This window comes from Lepidochelys kempii, chromosome 14 (genome assembly GCF_965140265.1).
Source record: "Lepidochelys kempii isolate rLepKem1 chromosome 14, rLepKem1.hap2, whole genome shotgun sequence".
NCBI classification, from domain to species: Eukaryota; Metazoa; Chordata; order Testudines; family Cheloniidae; genus Lepidochelys; species Lepidochelys kempii.
The window spans coordinates 21,941,982-21,961,313 of record NC_133269.1 but is presented as its reverse complement, the minus strand read 5'-3'; the positions used below and the strand labels follow the sequence as shown (position 1 = coordinate 21,961,313).

General features: G+C 46.2%; 1 protein-coding gene across 3 annotated transcripts in view; it reads left to right on the top strand.

Annotated features, from left to right (window-relative positions):
• The first annotated feature begins 687 nt into the window (after positions 1-687).
• Positions 688-19,332, top strand: part of TEKT3 (tektin 3) — a 29,869-nt gene continuing 11,224 nt past the window's right edge. The window contains exons 1-5 of one of the 3 annotated variants that reach the window (XM_073310826.1): positions 688-758; positions 14,141-14,748; positions 15,589-15,672; positions 15,807-15,882; positions 18,263-18,534. In XM_073310826.1, coding sequence (XP_073166927.1) covers positions 14,170-14,748; positions 15,589-15,672; positions 15,807-15,882; positions 18,263-18,534 — 1,011 coding nt within the window. In that variant the 5' untranslated portion in view covers positions 688-758; positions 14,141-14,169. Of the gene's footprint in view, positions 759-9,140; positions 9,214-14,140; positions 14,749-15,588; positions 15,673-15,806; positions 15,883-18,262; positions 18,535-19,332 lie in introns of those variants that run through there. The other 2 variants (XM_073310825.1, XM_073310827.1) reach the window with 2 other exon arrangements.

Sequence of the window (19,332 nt, the reverse complement as noted above, 5' to 3'; positions counted from 1 at the left end):
CAGGGCCTGCGATATAGTAACTTCTTTTCATTGCCAGAAGAAAGCCTCGTCCACTTCATCCCCCTGGTCCGGTGGTCTATAGCAGACTCCCACCATGACATCACCCTTGTTGCTTACACTTTTAAACTTAATTCAGAGACTCTAGGGTTTTTCTGCAGTTTCATACTGGAGCTCTGAGCAGTCATACTGCTCTCTTACATACAATGCAACTCCCCCACCTTTTCTGCCCTGCCTGTCCTTCCTGAACAGTAAATATCCATCCATGATAGTACTCCAGTCATGTGAATTATCCCACCAAGTCTGTTATTCCAATCACGTCATAATTCCTTGACTGTGCCAGGACTTCCAGTTCTCCCTGCTTGTTTCCCAGGCTTCTTGCATTTGTGTATAGGAACTTAAGATAACTCACTGATCGTCCTGCTTTCTCAGTATGAGGCAGGAGTCCTCTCCTCTTGCGCTCTCCTGCTCGGGCTTCCTCCTGGAATCCCACTTCCCCACTTACCTCAGGGCTTTGGTCTCCTTCCCCCAGTGAACCTAGTTTAAAGCCATCCTCACGAGATTAGCCAGCCTGCTTGCAAAGATGCTCTTTCCTCTCTTCGTTAGGTGGAGCCTGTCTATGCCTAGCAATCCTTCTTCTTGGAACACCATCCCATGGTCAAAGATATCACTACATCTGGTGAAGATGCTCTATGCTGACCGGACAGTAGTGAAGTTGCGCTGCTCAGAGGGATGTCCTCCTTCTCACGCCCTGGAGCAATGTAAGTTAGAATGACTTAAGTGGTAGTGTAGACCTGCCTTTGCTGTGTAGTTGCTGAAGATCTACTCTCCGGTGCTGGTTTGTGTGTGGGCAAGCTTTACCGACTGAAGCTAAATGCCCACACAATGGGTCACAGTGACGTAACTAAATCAGTTTCTAAACCCATCCAGTTAAACTGGTACAACCGTCTCATGTGGACGAGGCCTCAGCTATTAGACTGAGGCCTCAGTCACAGGCAGCATGGACCTGCTGCACCAGAAGCAGCTTTGGAGAAAAGGGGGGTTATGGCAGGAAGGGTGCAGCTTATGTCCCCCTTTGCGCCTGTCCCAGTGAGTGGGAGGAGAGAGCCGAGGCTCAGCCCATTCCTCTCCCCTCTGTCTACTCCCTGCCCACTGGCTGTAAGCAGGGGGGCAACTGAAGAGCAGTGGCTGTCCTCTACACCATACCTGGATCCAAGAGCTGGGTAGGTTGAACATGGGGATATTTCCCTGCTTTGCCAAGTAAGACTGTGAAAAATGAAGGGTGGGCGGGGGTAGTTCTCCTTTATGGACACCCAGTTAGCTGTAAAATTCCTCTTGGTAAAGCAAGCAGAGAAGAGCTACCTGTAAAGGGTTAAAAAAGTGTCGTTCCCCCCCCCCCCGGTAAAGAAAAGGACACCTGACCAACAGAGCCAATGGGAAGGCTAGCTTTTTAAAATTGGGAGGGAAGCTTTCCCTTTGTTTCTGTGGTTGCTCTCTCTGGGCTGAAGAGACAGGGCAGCAGGAATGCTATGTAAAGTTTGAACCAATTATGAAAATCATCAATCATATCTAGTTTCAGAGTAACAGCCGTGTTAGTCTGTATTCGCAAAAAGAAAAGGAGGACTTGTGGCACCTTCAGAGACTAACCAATTTATTTGAGCATAAGCTTTTGTGAGCTACAGCTCACTCTAGAACTACTTCTAACAACCCAAATATCTAAGTAGATTAGGAATGTTTAGAAAGATGTGATTAGGTTTTTTTTTTTTTTTTTTTTTTTTTTAAGGCTTGTGGGTTCCTCCGTGCTTTTGTTTACTTGTAACCTTTAAGTTGAATCCCCAAGAAAGTTATGTTGGGTGCTTAATTTTTGGAATTGCTCTTTTAAAATATACCAAAAGCCTAAAATCCAGGTGGATTTTCTTTTTGTTTTTAATAAAATTTACCTTTTTTTTTAAGAACAGGATTTAGATTGTTGTGTCCTTGGAGGTTTGTGCCTATGCTGTTTGATTAGCTGCTGGCAACAACTAATTTCCTTTTTCTTCTCAGCACTTCCCCGGGGGTGGGGGTGAAAGGGCTTGAGGGTACCCTACAGGGAGGAATTCCCAAGTGCTCCTTCCTGGGTCAAAGGGTGTTTTTTTGTCTGGGGTTTTTTTGCATTTGGGGGGTGGTGGTAGCATTTACCAAGCTGAGGTCAGAGAAAAGCTGTGACCTTGGTAGTTTAATACAAGCCTGGAGTGGCAAGTATTAATTTTTAACATCCTTGCGGGCCCCACCTTCTGTACTCAAAGTGCCAGAGTGGGGATTCAGCCTTGAGAAAGACTAAGGCACAATCTGGTTCTCAGGATTCACTCAGGCCTCTTTGAAACGAATGTGACTTTTGCCTGAGTAAGAACTGCAGCATTTGGCCCTCTGTGAACCACTCTTCTGTCTACAGTGAGAGCAAAGTCCTATTTCTCTAAAGCTGAAAGTCACTCCTGTCCGTGCAGGAAAACAGATGGTTGGAGGGGGAGTAATATACATACAGTGAGATGATTACAATTCCAGAGCTGCAAAGACATCTGAGGCCATAAAGCAATCTACTTGAATGTGAACTTTGGCAAGGAACCCAGATTTCTGGAGAAACAATCACTCATGCAAAATAAAAACTCACATATACACACACTGCTAGATAGGGAATGAGAGAGACAAGGAGGCTGAGGTAATCTTTTATTGGACCAACTTCTGTTGGTGAAAGAAAAATGCTTTTGAGCTTACTCAGAACTCTTCTCAAGTCAAGGAAAAGTACTTGGAGGGTCACCGCTATATACAAGGTGGAACAGGTTGTTTTAGCATAAGTAGTTAATCTGTTCTACTATGTATCTAGCTGTGAGGCCGAGTACGTTTCTCAGACCAGAAGAGTTCTGTGTAAGCTCAAACTTCTGTCCCCAACGGAAGTTAGTCCTATAAAAGAGATTACCTCACCCACCTTATCTCTCTCTCATCCCTACAATACTGCAAACACATAAGTAGCTATGAGACCTGAGCAAAATATTTGGCAGGGCTACTAGTGCCATTCAAGCAAGTGGAATATAGAAGATTTGATGTTCCCTCCTATTTAAGGAGATCCGGGGGGTGAGGAGGAATAGTTCCATAACGTCTCACTAATAGAGCATTTCAGTTTATGGCTTTTTGTGTTTGGAATTTAAGGTCAGATGGGGACTGGATGTAGTGAAATTGCTGGGATCTAATGCTCTGCTGTCTTTCACCCTGTGTTGTCTTTGACACCTGTGAGAGGTGGGGGTCAGGTGCTAGCAGCCTGATTTGGTAGCATTTGTCACTATTTTGCAGGGCCATAGATAACAAGGCTCAGTCTTTTTCTATTCTAAAAAATGAATATGTAATAGTGGGACCTTCTCACTAGGTTTTTGTACATGTGCTGGGTGAGGTCTGCTTATGCCAGGGCAGAAATCAGTCTTTGGCTGCACTGGTAGAGTAACAAGTGGCAAACTTCTCAGCCATTAATTGTTAATTAAGTTCCAGTTGGAGGCTAGATACTGCTCTGTTATACCTCATGGATAGAATTGGTGTTGGAAAGATGTAACACAGGACATAATTGGAAGACAATGGCTTGTACAGGTGTAGCAGAGGGCAGAATTTGGCCTGCAGACGCTGAGAGATTCCAGGCTGAGTTTGCAAAGTTGGCAGTCAGACAAACCATCATTTTACTGAGCTTGTTACATCTGGTATCTATTGAGGGACAAGAAACACTGGGCCTTGGGCTAGTGTGTGTGTGTTTGCTTTTTGTTTTTTTCTTTATATAAAGTCGGGGGAGGGCACATGGGTCCCATGGCTGAAATTTTTTAGCCACCATCACTTTTGTGGCATTTTGACGAGGAATTTCATGAAATTCCTCACTTTTTGCCACACAAAACAAAACAAAAAAACTTTCCATGGTTATCCTCTTACCCCATATCAATTGGTATCCCAGATCTCACACCAAAGACGACATCCGTAGCCAGTTCTGTAATAAACTAACTCCAGGTTTATTATCTAGGAAAAAGAAATGAGTTATTTATAGGTCCAAGCAAGCATGCAACACAAATGAGTTGTAAATTCTAAGAGTGACAGCGTTGTAGTGATCTGTCAATTCAAAACGTCACTCAGGGCAAACCCAGGGATAACCCTGGGGGAATCTCTCACTTCACTTCAGAGTTTCTGGCCCTGTGACTGTTCAAATAGCAAAGCGATGAAACATTTTCATGTGACCCTGCTTCCTTTTACATTTGGCCTTCCAGTCCACGGCTCGAGCTCCCTTGCATGTAGCATTTGCAAGGTGCGATAGGGCCACGCACCAATCCTTTGTATTGTGATTTTTTTAATGGCTCGTTTAATCTTTATAGCCTGCCTGAATGGGCGAGGGAGGCAATTCCCTTGCCTGGGTTCACAAGCTCAGAGCAAACATTTTTAAAGTTATCAAGCAAAACTTACACATCATCTTTTAGCATGGGATTCAAAACTGATGTTTTGTTGGTAAAGATGGATCTTTACCAACAAAACTGATGTTTTGTATCCCATGCTAAAAGATGATGTTTTGTTGATTAAAACTGATCTTTTGTTGGTAAAGATGGAAACTTTTCAAAGAAAATAGCAATCGTCATGGGGCAGTGATTTTGTATTAGGCACACTGGGACTCAAGGACAAAGTAATTACCCTCACTGTTTTTTTAATAAAAAGAAAAGGAGTACTTGTGGCACCTTAGAGACTAACATTTATTTGAACATAAGCTTTCGTGAGCTACAGCTCACTTCATCGGATGCATGTCACCTTGTTGCCTTGAGTCTCCGCTAGGCCCACAGTCATGCAGGGAGCTGTAAAATGGGGCACAAGCTGTCACCTGGAAGCAGAGGAGCGGTGGAAGAACCGAGCTTCCAGGGAGCTAATGGCTGCATCTCCTGGAGAAATGGCTACCAAACACTGAGTAACTAAGGAATGCAATAGAGACTAATATTTCTGGAGAGTTTTCTCTTTGCTGTGTAGCAATCAATGTCTCCTGAGCATGAGAAGACTCCAAGGAGGGGGAAAGCTGCCAAAACGACTCTGGGGTCCCATAGCTCTGCTGATGGCACTGCAGGGAAACCCTACAGAGAGGCTTTCTGGAGAAAGGCTGAGTGAGGATTTGCCCTCTAGGTCCTCAGCCCCGTTCTGCATGCAACAAAGGCTTCAAGAGAGAAGCATGGTGCCAGACTACATGCATCTAGTATCTCATAGCTGGAAACAGCCAGACAGAGACTCAGCTGATATAGAATCATAGACCTTAAGGTCAGAAGGGACCACTATGATCGTCTAGTCCAACCTCCTGTACAACGCAGGCCACAGAATATACACTGACAAAGCTCTAAGGAGTGGAATGGAGCTATGCTGGTTTACAAGAGTGGAATCCATTGGAACTATGCTCTTCCAGATGGGGAGGAGACAAATTCCATTGTTCTCCCAGCAATGCCTGAGTCAGGGGGACATTGACTCATGGAGCTAGTTACACAAGAATGCCAGTGTTTGCAGTATCAAGGCCTTTTATAATGCTTGTAAAAAGAGCAGGTGAGATGCATGTTGAAGTGATTTTTAAGTTGACAGGGCCCCATGATGGAAATGGAGCAAGACTGAGAATCTAGGCACAATCCTCGCTACCCCAAGCCAGGATCAGACTCCCCAGTACAGCAAGGTATTAAGAAAGTGCCTAACTCCAAGCATGTCAGCCCTAGGCTTATTCCTGTGCTCAAAGTCAGACAAGTGCATAAGTACTTGCTGAACTAGGGCTTAGAGCAGTGGTACTCAATACATGGCCCGTGGGCCATACGTGGCCCATCTATCACACAGCTAAGGCCCAGCTGTGTGCTAAAGGCTGCTGGGCCTGTGGGCTGCCCCACTATCTGGCGCAGGAGGGTTCAGGGCCCTGGCTGCCCTGCCCCACAAGGTGGGGTCCGGGCTTGCGGCTGCCCTGCCGTGCTGCCCAGCCCTGCGCTGCAGTGTCCAGACTCAGGGCTTTGCTGCCCTGCTGCTTGACCCCGCCCAGCAGGGTCCGGGGTGGGGGCTGCCTCGTGGTGGGATCAGGGGTGTAGGGGCTGCCCCACAGACCCACACCTGGAGTCTGCTCCTGGCCCCACTCTGTGGAGGGGTCTGTGGGTGGGCCAGAGCATTGGGCATAGGGGTCTGTAGGGTGATTTCAGTCGGTGGGGGGCACTGTGGTTGTCAACCTGCAGCCCACAATGATAAATAGGTTCAGAACCACTGCTCTAACTACACTAACATAAGCCCTATGCCTCTCATGGAGGTGGAGTTATTATGTTGGTGTAGTAGGACACTTACATTGGAGGGAGTAAGGCTGTAGTGTAGACGCTGACATAGTTTGACACAAGCTGCTTTATGTGGACCTAACTTTGTAGTGTGGAACAAGCCCTTGTCTACATGCAAAAATCGCACTAGTTTAAATTAAATTGGTTTTTAATCTAGTTTAGTTAAATGGGTGCAAACCTCTATGCAGACACTCTTATTTCAATTTAGCCTAAATTGATTCCTAATTCAGTTAAACTGAAATAAGCCTGATTTAAACTGAAGTAAGTGTCCACACAGCCTTTTGCACCTGCTTGACTAAATTGGTTTAATATCACACCTTAAGCGACACTTGTGTACATTTCTTGTGTAGGCAAGCTCCGTGCATGCACAAGGTGTGATAGATGTATGACTATATGAGTGTGGAGGTTTGAAAGATGTATGCATGTGCATCGGGTGTGTAGCTGTGATCAATATGTGCAAAATCAGAGAAAACTGGAAAACAGAAAAAAAGAAGAAATGAGCTGAATAAATCAACCATTTAAATGGAGAGACAAGGTGGGTGAAGTAATATGTTTTACTGGCCCAACTTCTGTTGGTGAGAGAGACAGGTTTTCAGGCTACACAGAGCTCTCCTTCAGGTCTGGGGAAAACACTCAGATGGTGTGTCACAACTAAATACAAGGTGGAACAGACTGTTTAGCATAAGTAGTCTAGTCAACACGTATTCTCAGAGCCAATTCAAGGTGAAGTAACACCTCTCCAAAACAAAAGAGGGGGGGGGGTTAGTAGATTGTGGTAATAATCCATATATCCAGTGTCTTTATTAAGACCATGATTTTAGTTTTAGCAAAGTTAAGAATTTTAAGCTCCCAGGCTTGTCTTTTGATGCTGTTGTGCAGGATGAAGACTGAGAGGACAGATATGGAGTGATTGTTTTGTGAAAAGTGTTCACCCACAGGTGATATGATGGTTTTTGTATTTTATCATTTTTCGGTGTGAATTAATTTGAGAGGATAGTGTTTGTCCTGTTTCACCCACATAGCTGTTATTGTTCCACTTTGCACTTAGTTGTGACAGCCTGAATATTTTTCCTAGACCTGCAGAAGAGCTCTGTGTAGCTCAAAAGCTTGTCACCAATAGAAGTTGGTCCAATAAAAGATATTACATCACCCTCCTTGTCTCTCTAATATCCTGGGACCAACATGGCTACAACAACACTGCAAACAATCATTTAATCTGACATTCATCCGCATTCCCCATCAGAGTGCAAATAGTTTACCTGAAGCAATAAACTAAAATAAATCCAATTCCTCCTCCCTGCTGTAGCGTATAGACCAGAGGTGGGCAAACTATGGCTCGGGGGCCACATCCGGCCTGCGGGACCCTCCTGCCCCGGGAGGCTTGCTCCTGGCCCCTCCCCTGCTGTCCCCTCTCCCTGACAGCCTCACCTCGTTCTGCCGCCGGTGCACCGCTGACCCAGTCTCTGTGCTGCGCGGCGGTGGGGTGGCCCGGCTCCAGCTGGGCGGCGCGGTTGTCGCACCACCAGCACTCCAGACAGCACGGTTAGGGGGCAGAGAGCAGGGCTGGGGGGGTGTCCGGGGGTGGTGGTCAGAGGGTGAGGGTGGGGATAGGGGTTGGGGCAGGAACAGATGGTTGAATGGGGGCAGGGGTCCCGGGGGGGGCAGTCAGGAAGGAGGGGAGGTTGGATGGAGTGGCAGGGGGCAGTCAGGGGACAGGGAGAAGGGGTGGTTGGAGGGGGCAGTCAGGAATGAGAGGAAGGGTGGGATGGGGTGGTGGGGGGTGGTCAAGGAGCAGGGGGTTGGATGGGGCAGGGGCCCTGGGTGGGGGGCAGTCAGGAATGAGAGGGGGGTGGGATGGGGCAGTGGGGGATGGTCAGGGAGCAGGGGGGGTGGATGGGGCAGGGGCCCCGGAGGGGCAGTCAGGAAGGAGAGAAGGGGTTGGATGGGGGGGGGTGGGAAGTTAGGGGCAGGTGTCAGTTAGGGGCGAGGGGTCCAGGGGCAGTCAGGGAGAAGGGGTGGTTGGCTGGGGCAGGGGTCCTGGGGGGGGGCAGTCAGGAATGAGAGGAGGGGTTGGATGGGCGGAGGGGGGCAGTTAGGGGTGGGGGTCAGGGAGCAAGGGTGGTTGGCTGGGGCAGGGGTCCCGGGGGGGCCATCAAGGAATGGGGGGGTTGGATGGGGCAGGAGTCCTAGAGGGGGGGACGGATAGGAGGTGGGCCACGGGCCACGACCCCCTTCCCTAACCAGCCCTCCATATAATTTCCAAAACCTAATGCGGCCCTTAGTCCAAAAAGTTTGCCCGCCCCTGCTATAGACTATGTTAAATAGAAATTAAATTAGGCTTTGACCTGAAGTTAGCTTAAGTGTAGTGAAGTATGGGAAATTGAGCTTGTTGGTGTGAGCAGAAGTCAGAGGTAAGATGGAAAAATAGAAGTTAGCAAGGACCTGCCCCAAGGTTATGCTGTGGCTGTGTTTTGCTTGTAAGTGGTTTCAGCAGGATTTTTAATGAGTGCTTTTAAGAACTGTGACTGTTTTGTTCAAATGCTAGCTACACTGATAACAAGGAAGGACGAGGTGTCTTGCCAGGGCTGTACAGTGATGCTCCCTGGTGCTCCCACTAGCTCCCCAGCCCCAAGTTCAAGGAGATCCCCAGGCCAGCCAGGCCTCCTGAAGAGAATTCGGTTACTAAGCATCTTGTGAGTCCTTAGCAACGCTCCCCCCTCCGCGCTCCCTCCCCTCTTGGCCAATGGGTGGGGCTGGGTTGGTGTGTGTCACAAAGAAGGGGGTGGGCATAGAAGCTGGGGGAGGGAGGGAGGGAGATGCTCTGAGCACTGAGTGAGCTGCAAGCAGCCTGTGGATGCAGAAGGCTCCCTCCCTCTTCAGCAGCAGCCAGGTGAGTGTCTGCACCTCCCACTGCCATCCAGGAGCCCCCCTAGCCAGTGGCTGCAAGGGGGCTTGGGAAGACAGTGAGGAGGGAGCACCTGGCAGGGGCTGCTGGGGACCTACAAACAGAAAGGGACCCACCACGCACCAGGGCAGCACAGGGGGCAGGAACCCAACCCCCCCGTGTCACTGCCCAGCCTGCATGAGCTTCAAGGGGGATAGGGAAGGGGAGGCAATAATGTAGTGGGGAGGGAATCAGGGGAATTTAGATTGGCCACTCCCCCAAAATCTCCCTTCCCCAGAACGAAATCTGTGTGTGTGAAGTGGGGGACAAGGAGATACTGTTATGGTCCTATAGACAAGCTAATGGTGGGAGTGGAATCCAGGGAAACTTATCCCCCCAACCCAAGAAAGTACTGTGCACCCCATGTACGTGTTTGGAGGGCTGATGGGGTGCAGCCATTTACCTTTGTGCGTGTGTGGGGGGGTAGATGGGTTAGTAGTTTTAGGGAGTGGGTTGTACAGGGATGTGGGAAGGAATTTACTTTTAGTAGGGGAGCCAGGGCAACATAGCTTTCTTCATTCCCCAAACCATCTCTTTCCCCTCTCTCTAAATGTGTGTGTCAGCAGGGGAAGGACAAGCATTTATTAGGAGAGGAAAGCCATAGAAATTGTCCTCCAGACTCCAAAACTATTTGTTTCCAAGGTCTAAATATGTGCAGTGGGGACAGGGAGAATCCATATTAGGGGGACAACACAATGGCAATAATTGATTAGTGGGATTTGGCCATGGAATTTAATCCTAGCCCTGCCAAAACAGCCAGCTCAAAGGGCCACATTTTGAAAAGTTTTTGCTAATTTGGGGTTTCCAGGTTGAGACACTTTGGTACTGAATCTTCAGAGATACTGAGCACCCACAGCTTCTGTTGATCTCAACTCAGCAGCATCTCCGGAGATCAGGTGCTAGAGGTCTTAGGTTGAGCATCCACACACCAAGGCAGCCGAAAGGGGTGGGCACTTAAGTTTAATCATTTCACAGATGCAGGGAACGTACTCATCTCATGTACCTCCTCTTACTCATCTCTCTCTTTTTCTGTGGTTTGTATTAGCATTTGCTAAGTTACCTGCTATTTATTATTGCTATTAATAACACTTCACACTTCTCAAGCACTGTTCACTGAGCACGTCAAAGCACTCTCATAGAAGCTAGAGATGGAAAAGACTTAGTAGGTCACCTAGTCGTTCTTTCCAGACATTTGAAAACATGTACAGCATTTCCTGGATCTATAGCAGTTTCCAGACCTGCATGTGGCTTCTTGCCTTCCTCTTCCAGCCCAAATGTTCTGTTCCCAACTCTGAAGTTTAATAGTTTCCTGGCCTCAGAGAATGTCCTTTTCTCCTTCCATGACCTCACTAGTTTTCATTGGTTGGCATGATCATTTGCAGTATTATGTTCCATATCATTTATATTAGGAATCATTCATTAGTAATAATAATACTTTGCTCTGCTAAAGCAACATTTGTTTGAGCACCCCAAAGATGAGTTATAGATGTTTATTATTGGTTAGTATAGCAGCAGCCTAGACTTTCATGTGTCTTTCCTTCCATGTTGCCTGATTCTGATCTCACACTTTTTACATCTGCATAATTCCACTTGGCCAGATCCTCAGCTGGTTTAAAATCATCATAGCTCCATTGAAATCAAAGGGCTAGCAGAGGGTCTGGTCCAGTGAATTCAATGGTGGTACTCCTGATGTACAATAGTGTATGTTGGATCGGAATCAGGTCTGTAAGCTATCTATTTTGTGGCACTCAGTGGCCCCTATTTTGACCCCTGCACTCCTCTATATTTTTTTTTCTGATGTGCATTGTCATTTGCTAAATATATTAAGACATTATATTTTTCTTAGTCTGCTGCTTCAAGCATGTTGTGTGTCTCCTTTCTAGTCCCTTCTAGGAATGTCAGTTATAAATTATCAGGATTTATTGGTTTTGCTCCTGGGAAGGAACAGGTTTTCTTCTGTTGTTGCTGAGGTGACTAAAACTCAAGAAACCCTCCCTCCACAGAGGTTTAGAACTTTAAATATAAACCAGTCTCTCTCATGGGGAAATTGGCCAGCGTAGGTGTAGTGGAACAATTATACTGCTATAGCTATGCCAGTATAACTCCCTGTCTGGACACTCTATTCTGAAATAGAAGTGACATTATTCTGGTATGACTCCACTTTTTAAGGAATAAAGTCATTTCCCCATGTGGACAAACCCTCCATTGTGGTGCATTGTTAAATAGCTACTAATCTTCACTCCCTAGAGATGACTCCACTTCATTGGTGGGTAGATCTGTGTAGTGTGTGTGTGTGTGTGTGTGTGGCTTGCACATAGGTCTATTCACTTTATACAGTGGCTTAGGATCCATGTGGATAATAGGCATTGTATCAGTGCAGGATCATTAGAATGAAAATACAGCTACATCACGTCTCTTTTCCTCTTTGGTCCTGACTCAGAAAAACACCTCAGCAGGTGCTTATATCTATCCCTGTTCAGGAAAGCACTTAAGCACATGCTTAACATGAAGTAAGTGCTTAAGTCCCATTGACTTCAATAGGACTTCAGTGCATGCTTCAGGCTAAGCACCATTCCTGAGCAGGGACCCTTTCCTGAATCAGGACCTTTACTGTTTAGGCCTGGCATACTCCTACAAATGAGATTGACTTAGCCATGTTGTTCAGGCCTGTGAAAAATGGTGCATGTTGAGCAGCATGGTTAGGTTGACCTACCCCCGTGTAGACACAGCTAGGTCAAAAGAAGGATTCTTCCATCAACCTAGCTGCCGCCTTCTGTTGCTGTAGGAAGTGTCTATGCCGCGGCACTGCAGTGGCGTAGCTGCAGCACTGTAGCTGTGCCTCTGTAGCAGCTGTAGTGAAGACGTACCCTTAGATTATCAATCCCTTAGGACAGTGACTGTCGGTCTGTTCCGTGTTTGCACAGCACCTCCCACAAGGGGCCGTTACAGGGCTCCTAGGAGTTACCCAATACAAATACATCAAAAAATAAACGTATTGATGTTTGTACAATATGAATATTGGAACAGGTTTAATATGTGAAGGGTTTTTATTTAACTGTAAGGAACAAATTTTGGAGAACACATTTTCTGTCTTGAATTTCTACGAATACTGTAGCTTTGTCGACGGTATTGTCCATCATCTGCCTGCAGACCGTTGCTCCAACTACAGGAGCTGCTACTATCTTTCTAGGGCAGCCAAAAATCCCTTTTATTTAAACCAGCAATCAACTCTTGTAACCATAAGGGAATTCCCTATCAGCACAACATACCCCTCAGTGTGTTTGTGAATGGATTATGGGTATTGTATACAAGTAAATATTTACCTTTTGAGTGCCATGAGTATTGTATTACTGACACACAATTAGCTAATGACCTCAAAGTGAAAAGAACAATAGTAAACACAGTACAGTATGCAGTTACTTGAAACAAAATTCCCCCTCTCCCCCCCCCCCCGCCCCCGGCTCCCAGAAAATCCTCTTGTGGGGTCATTCACTCCAGGGTGACAGTGAGGGAAAGTTTATTCAAATGACTTTTGAAGTGTAACAATGGTTAAGAGTGAAAAGGCTGACCTTCAGGTAATTATTCTTTTTTCTCTTTTCAAGAATATTTATTCTACGTTGGTGACTTTGACATCAAATTTTCTCTCCTTGCAAGTCAAAAAAAGATGTTTGCTTACCTTGCTCCACCTTAGCAACACTGCATTTAGGTTCTGAAAGTGGAGCTTATGTTCTTTCCGCTTGGTATATTGTTGCTCATTATTGCAGATGTTGGAACTAGGAGTTACGTGCAGTTTCTGCCCTGTACACCCTGGGCAGATATGAGGAAAAGACTGCTTCTACTGAAAACCAAATGTGTGGGTTTGTCCCTGTGGCCCCAATCCTGCAAACACTTAGGTGCATGCTTAATTTAAAGTATCTGAGTAGCCCTATTGATTTTAATGGGGTTACTCAGATAAGTAAAATAAAACACATTGTTTCCTTGGCTCCCCAATCTGTATCTGTATCCTCCAGTTGTCTCCTCTCTTATAATTAAATTGTAAGTTTTTTGTGGATGGGACTGTCCTTTTGTTCTGTGTTTTGTACAACTCCCAGCACAACGGGTCCTGGTCCCATGACTGCGGCTCCTAGATACCAGGGCAATAATAGTATGTAAGGGTTTGCAGAATCAGGACCTATTGATGATAAATGAGGTAGAATGAAATACAGCTCTTGCTTCTGCACTTCCGTTAGCTCTGCATTATGGACAGTAGTAAAGATTTGGGAGTGTGTAATGCCATCATTTTTAAACCGAACTTTCTATTCTCCTCAGTACGGTGTTCTGCTTAAAAAGTCATGGCACAATATGGCCTTTGCTTCAATTCAATAAGAGACACTGAGCAATAACTAAGTACTTGTCTACACTTCAGATGCTGTGTTGCTGCAGCGCTTCAGTGTAAACACTACCCAGGCCAGTGGAAGCAGTTCTCTTATCAGTGTAGGTAATCCACTTCCTGAAGAGGTGATAGCTAGGCTGATGGAAGAATTCTTCTCCTGACCTAGTACTATCTACACTGGGGGTTAAGTTGGCTTAACTACATCACTCAGGGGGGTGGATTTTTCACACCCCTGAGTGGCGTAGCTGGTTCAAGCTAACTTTTTGCTGTAGACCAGGCCTAGGAAATTTCAATCCTCTTGTATCCAAATATATGGAGCACTGTGAGATAGGGCTTTGCTTTCGAGAGTTTTAGGCCTGTCTTTTTGATACTCAACTATTGTACACGTTAGTGTTTTTATTATGAGTTGCATGTGTTTATGGAAGAGGTGTTGTTACGTCTAAGTGGGACTTTGCTAAATGAGATGATTCTCTGTTGTCTTTTTGTGTTTGTTTTATGCAGGAAGTAAAAGCGAATAGCAGTTTTCCATCATGGAGCTTGTAGGCTCTACTTTAACGGCAACTTATGCCCACCCAAGACCAACACCAACTAACTTCCTACCAGCTATCAGCACCATGGCTTCGAGCTATAAGAACCGTTTCCCTCACTACTCTTTGACCCATAGCTTGAGCCTTCCATGGCGACCTAGCACTTATTATAAAGTAGCAGCCATCACTCCTACTTTGGCTCCCTTCTCCAAAAGCTCCCAAGGGCTAACCCAAAGCAAGATGCTTCCCTTTGTTTCCAATAGAACAGCGCTTTTCACTAGGTATACCCCTGATGACTGGTACAGATCCAACCTGACCAATTACAAAGAGTCAGAGACATCCCGGCACAGCGCAGAGAGGCTAAGAGTGGACACATCCCGCATGATCCAGGACAAAGATCAGCAAACAAGAAAAACCCAAACAGACACTACCAAAAATCTGGGAGAACGGGTCAATGATATAGCATTTTGGAAATCAGAGCTCAATCACGAGATAGATGAGATGATTGGGGAGACCAATGCTCTTACAGACATGAAGAAACGATTGGAAAGGGCCTTGGCTGAAACAGAAGGTCCCCTCCAGGTAAATATCAGTTTCATTGATAAATGCTGTGATGTATTATAGCCTATCAGTTCCCCATCTGCAGCCATTCAAATGTCTAATTAAGTTTCATTTGAGCTCCGTTATGGCTGAATGTCTTTTATTAAGAGGCCCTTAGCCAAGCTGGAGATAAACAAAGCCCTTGACATCTGATACATTTCCTGTCCAATGCCTGTTGAGCACTTAGGAACAGTATTTACTTAACTAAATATTTTCTCATGCGCTACATCAAAAATCCTAATTAAGGTCACAATTTACCATGTTTTATTGCAAGGCTCAGATCAGTCTAAATTCATCTCTGAGTTCAACTGGTGCTACACTGTATTTTCCACTGAATGCATCCGATGAAGTGAGCTGTAGCTCACGAAAGCTTATGCTCAAATAAATTGGTTAGTCTCTAAGGTGCCACAAGTCCTCCTTTTCTTTTTGCGAATACAGACTAACACGGCTGCTACTCTGAAAAGGGATGTATGTGCTCCTTTATGTTTTGATCACTTGGATATTTTAGCTTGGCTGTTTATTATCAGTAACACACCAGCATATGGCAAATAGGTACTTTTGTATTGGCATGGCTTGCATGTCTTAAAAGATGACCCTTCTCCACATATGACATTTTCTCATGACACCCCAGAGAAGATATGTTCCAAAGGAAAAATTCCCATTCTAAGTGCAAAGATTTACTGCCACTACTGAATATTGCAGTGTGATAAACATCTAGCTTTGAACAGCATGAACGTTAAGCAATTGGAACTTTTCCAGAGCTCTCTGGTGTAACTTTATTGGTCATCTTATAGTTGACAGCTATATTTATTTACCAAACAGGTAGCCCAAGAGTGCTTACTTCATCGAGAGAAGAGGATGGGAATCGACCTAGTCCATGATGATGTGGAAAAACAGCTGTTGACAGTAAGTTTTTGTAACAGCCTAACTAGGGAATGGGGCACTTAACTGCAAAGACAGCTCCGTGCTGACCAACAGTACCCAGTGTTGTACTTTAACACATGACCAATGTCTTCATAATTTCTCCTTATACTTACTAGGTCCAGATCTTGTCCCCAAGATCCACTCATGGAGGGGACCCGCTCCATGCAGTCATCGGCCTTCCCATATGGAATGGTGGGGTTCAGCTGCCTCTGCAGCACCATCTACCCTTTCCTCCAACTCCACGGAGGAGATCCAGTCAGGGGCTGGGCTGGGAAACACATCAGCTCTGTGCAGAGCTGATGTAAGAAGGGGTGAAAGTAACTTAAGGGACTTACCGGTACACAGGGCCGGGGTCCTGAGTGGGGCGGGGCTCAACCAGAAGGGGTGGTGCCTCAACCGGAAGAGGCAGGGCCTTTAAATATCCGGGGCCTTTATATCAATGCTGGAGCCCTGGGGTTCCCTGCTGCCGCCACTACCCCAGGGCTCCAGCAGCGGGGCTCTGGCGGCAATTTCAGGGGCCAGAGCTCTTTTAAATCACCGGCCTGGGGAAGCTGCCCTCTGCAGGTATGGTCAGCTGTGTACTGGCTCTTGCCGGTATGCCATACCGTACGGTGCCAGCTTACTTTCACCTCTGGATGTAAGGAAAGAGGATTCAGCCTGAGGCCCATTCCTTGATAATGATCCTCCTTTAAGGGGCCGTGTGGGGCCAGCCACTTCCAGAGAGAATCTCTGGTAATGTGGCTGTACTAGCAAGGCAAGGAGCAACTGGCAGTGCAGTGCCAGCTTAGAGGAATGGAGCCTCTATGTGGATAGTCTGACCTCCCACAGAGTGCTGGGGATCTTCCCGGTTTTGGGGCAGGCATCAAGGCGCATTCCAGCACAAACGACCATAGGACAGCTCCTTTCCTGAAGGTTTTATCGTGGGAGGGGCTGATCCAGCAGCACTAACTACCTGTTAAGCAAAGCATAAAACATACTAACTAAAATCAATCAACTCACATTGGCTGCAACTGCAGTAGGCTTTAGATCAGGCTTGCTCTATCCTATCTCTCTTCTTACACACCCCTCTATCCGTCCATCCATCCTGTTGTACAATTTGTGAGCACCTTCAGCGCTAACACTGAGTCACCAAAACATTTAACCAACCATTTTAATTCAGATATCTGATGAGGCTGGATGACAAGGCTTCTTTATGTTGGCCCCCACCCACTCATAATATTACATTTAACATACCTAGTCAGTTATACAAGACATTTTCCTTCAGATAACAGAACAGAGACTAAATACATCATAAAGATGAAACTCTAACTATCAGTCTGATAAGGAGGGTAGAAGGTACTCCACTAAGAACTGCTGTAGTCAAGGTTGCAGATTAGTTCCTGTTGCAACCCACTTGCTCTAGTACTCAAAGACTTTCATCTTTGGGGTTGAAATCTTCCAGGGCTGGTCTCTACCTGCAAGTGGAACTTCTTTAGAAAGCTTGCGCATTTGTTCCCCACTGTCCATTAAATAAAGAAGCTCACAGGAGGCCAGGACCCAGCAAGAAGAGAAGGTCGGTCTGTCTGTCACAGGAAAAGTGGGTAATCGGCTTCTGGAGAGACACTTGAGGTAGCTGCACCATGACATACTGTAGGAGGTCCAATGTAGTGTAGTTGTAGCCATGTCAGTCCTAAGATATTAGAGAGAGATGTCTGTCTCTCCTGGCTTATACTTAGATTGTAAACCCCTTGGGGCAGGAACCATCTTGTTGTTCAGTGTTTGTACAGCACCTAGCACAATGGGGTCCTGTACTAGGGCTCCTAGGTGCTACTGCAATACAAATAATGGAAATTCTTTCTAACTTATGCAATTGCCTTTAACTCGGTGAAAGGAGAAGAGCGGCCTTTGTTGCCAACTCTTGTGATTTTGCAGGAGGCTCACAATATTTGCTATGTTTCTGAAAGACCCAGCACCTAGAGGCAGGTGATTAGGTTTGAATCTAAAATTTCATCGTTTTTCAGAACAAGTTCTGAGCCCTCATGGTAATGAAGCTGGAAAACATGAGCCAACTGTGCATCTCAAGCCTCAGAACCCAGAAGATAATAATAAAAAGAACTGAATCTCGATTTCTTTTAATACAAGCTCATGACTTTTGGGGACCTGACTCATGTGAAAAAAAATTCTCTCAATGAGCAGTTCACTCACAGTACCTGAGGCTGCAGTTTCAGTTTCATGAGGCCTCTGCAATCGCTCCCTATTTCACTGAACTTTTGGATTAGGATTCCACCTTCATTGCAATTGTTGTCGTTTGATTTTTACACCACAAATATAATATAAAGGAACCCAGTGGGGTGCACATAATTATGTTTAATAAACATCCATCAACATACAAAGCCTAGCAGTACACATACACTGCTGCTCTGGCAGGGTGCTGGTGGCTTCTGAAACACAGAGAGCACCACTAAAAGTGTCACAAACTATTTAAAGAGCTACTTCCCAATTCCAATGCACTATAAGGGGACACAGCTATTCAGTGGTTACATTTTCAATGTGATTCTCTCTGTTAAGAATGTGTTGTTTCCTTATGATGAAGGCATTCCCCAGATACAGTATGTCCAGGGGCGACTCCAGGCACCAGCGAACCAAGCAGGTGCCTGGGGCAGCAAATGTAAAGGGGCGGCAGGACGTCAGGCTTTGGGGAGGCAATCCGCCCGCGGCAGCGGGAATTCGGTGGCCCCTCTGTCACAATGCGTTTCGCACTCGGCAGCAATTTGGTGGCAGGGACACAACTCTTCTTCGGTCGGCGGCCGCACCATCACTCTGCTTTCGTGTTCGGAGGGCAGGATTCCGCCTCCCCGTTCAGCGGCAAGTTTTTTGGGTTTTTTTGCCCCTTGGGGCAGCAAAAATGCTGGAGCCAGCCCTGAGTATGTCTGTGTATTATTTGCCTATATAAGTTGACATTCACTGAGGAACAAGTGACCAAGTGGCTTGTGACTTCAAAGAAAATACCTTTCTGATTTCAAACTATGAATAGCCGTGTATCATTGTGGCATGTTCAGCTGGAAACATGGGAGCGTGCTTCTGTCATCGTAGAATTAGCCATCCCTGCCATGTGGTAGGGAGGTACATAATAAATGCCTTGCTCCCAAGTACAATGATGAAAATTAGATCAGTTGCCAAAGACAGCAAGTAGGGTACAGTGGTTGGAAATCCATGGGACTAATGTGAAATTCAAACCCCAGTGTGTAGAGGGTGATCAGATGAACGGTTGGCCTGAGTAAACTCATGTAAATTAAAAGGGGAAGCATTGGGTGACATTCTGTCTAGGCCTTGCCTTCATTAGGGTATACTCCAGACTAGTGGGCAGGATGCTGAGTGTAGCTTGTCAACACTGACTGCAAAGCTGTGCTCAGCATCATATTAGCTAGTCTGACTCCTCATGGTCATGTTTTAACACAACTGTAATGAAGACAAGCCCACCAGGAGTCTGATACTGGTCAGAGCTCCTCAGTTATGCTGGTGGGGGTAACTGCAATACCCCATGAGGAGTGCAATATATTGGCCTGTACACAGTGGGGGATGGAGCCATGGTTCCATCTGTTCCCTGCCCCTCTCTGCCCTTTTCTACCCCCTTATCAGTGAATTGTCCCCTGACTGGGGGTA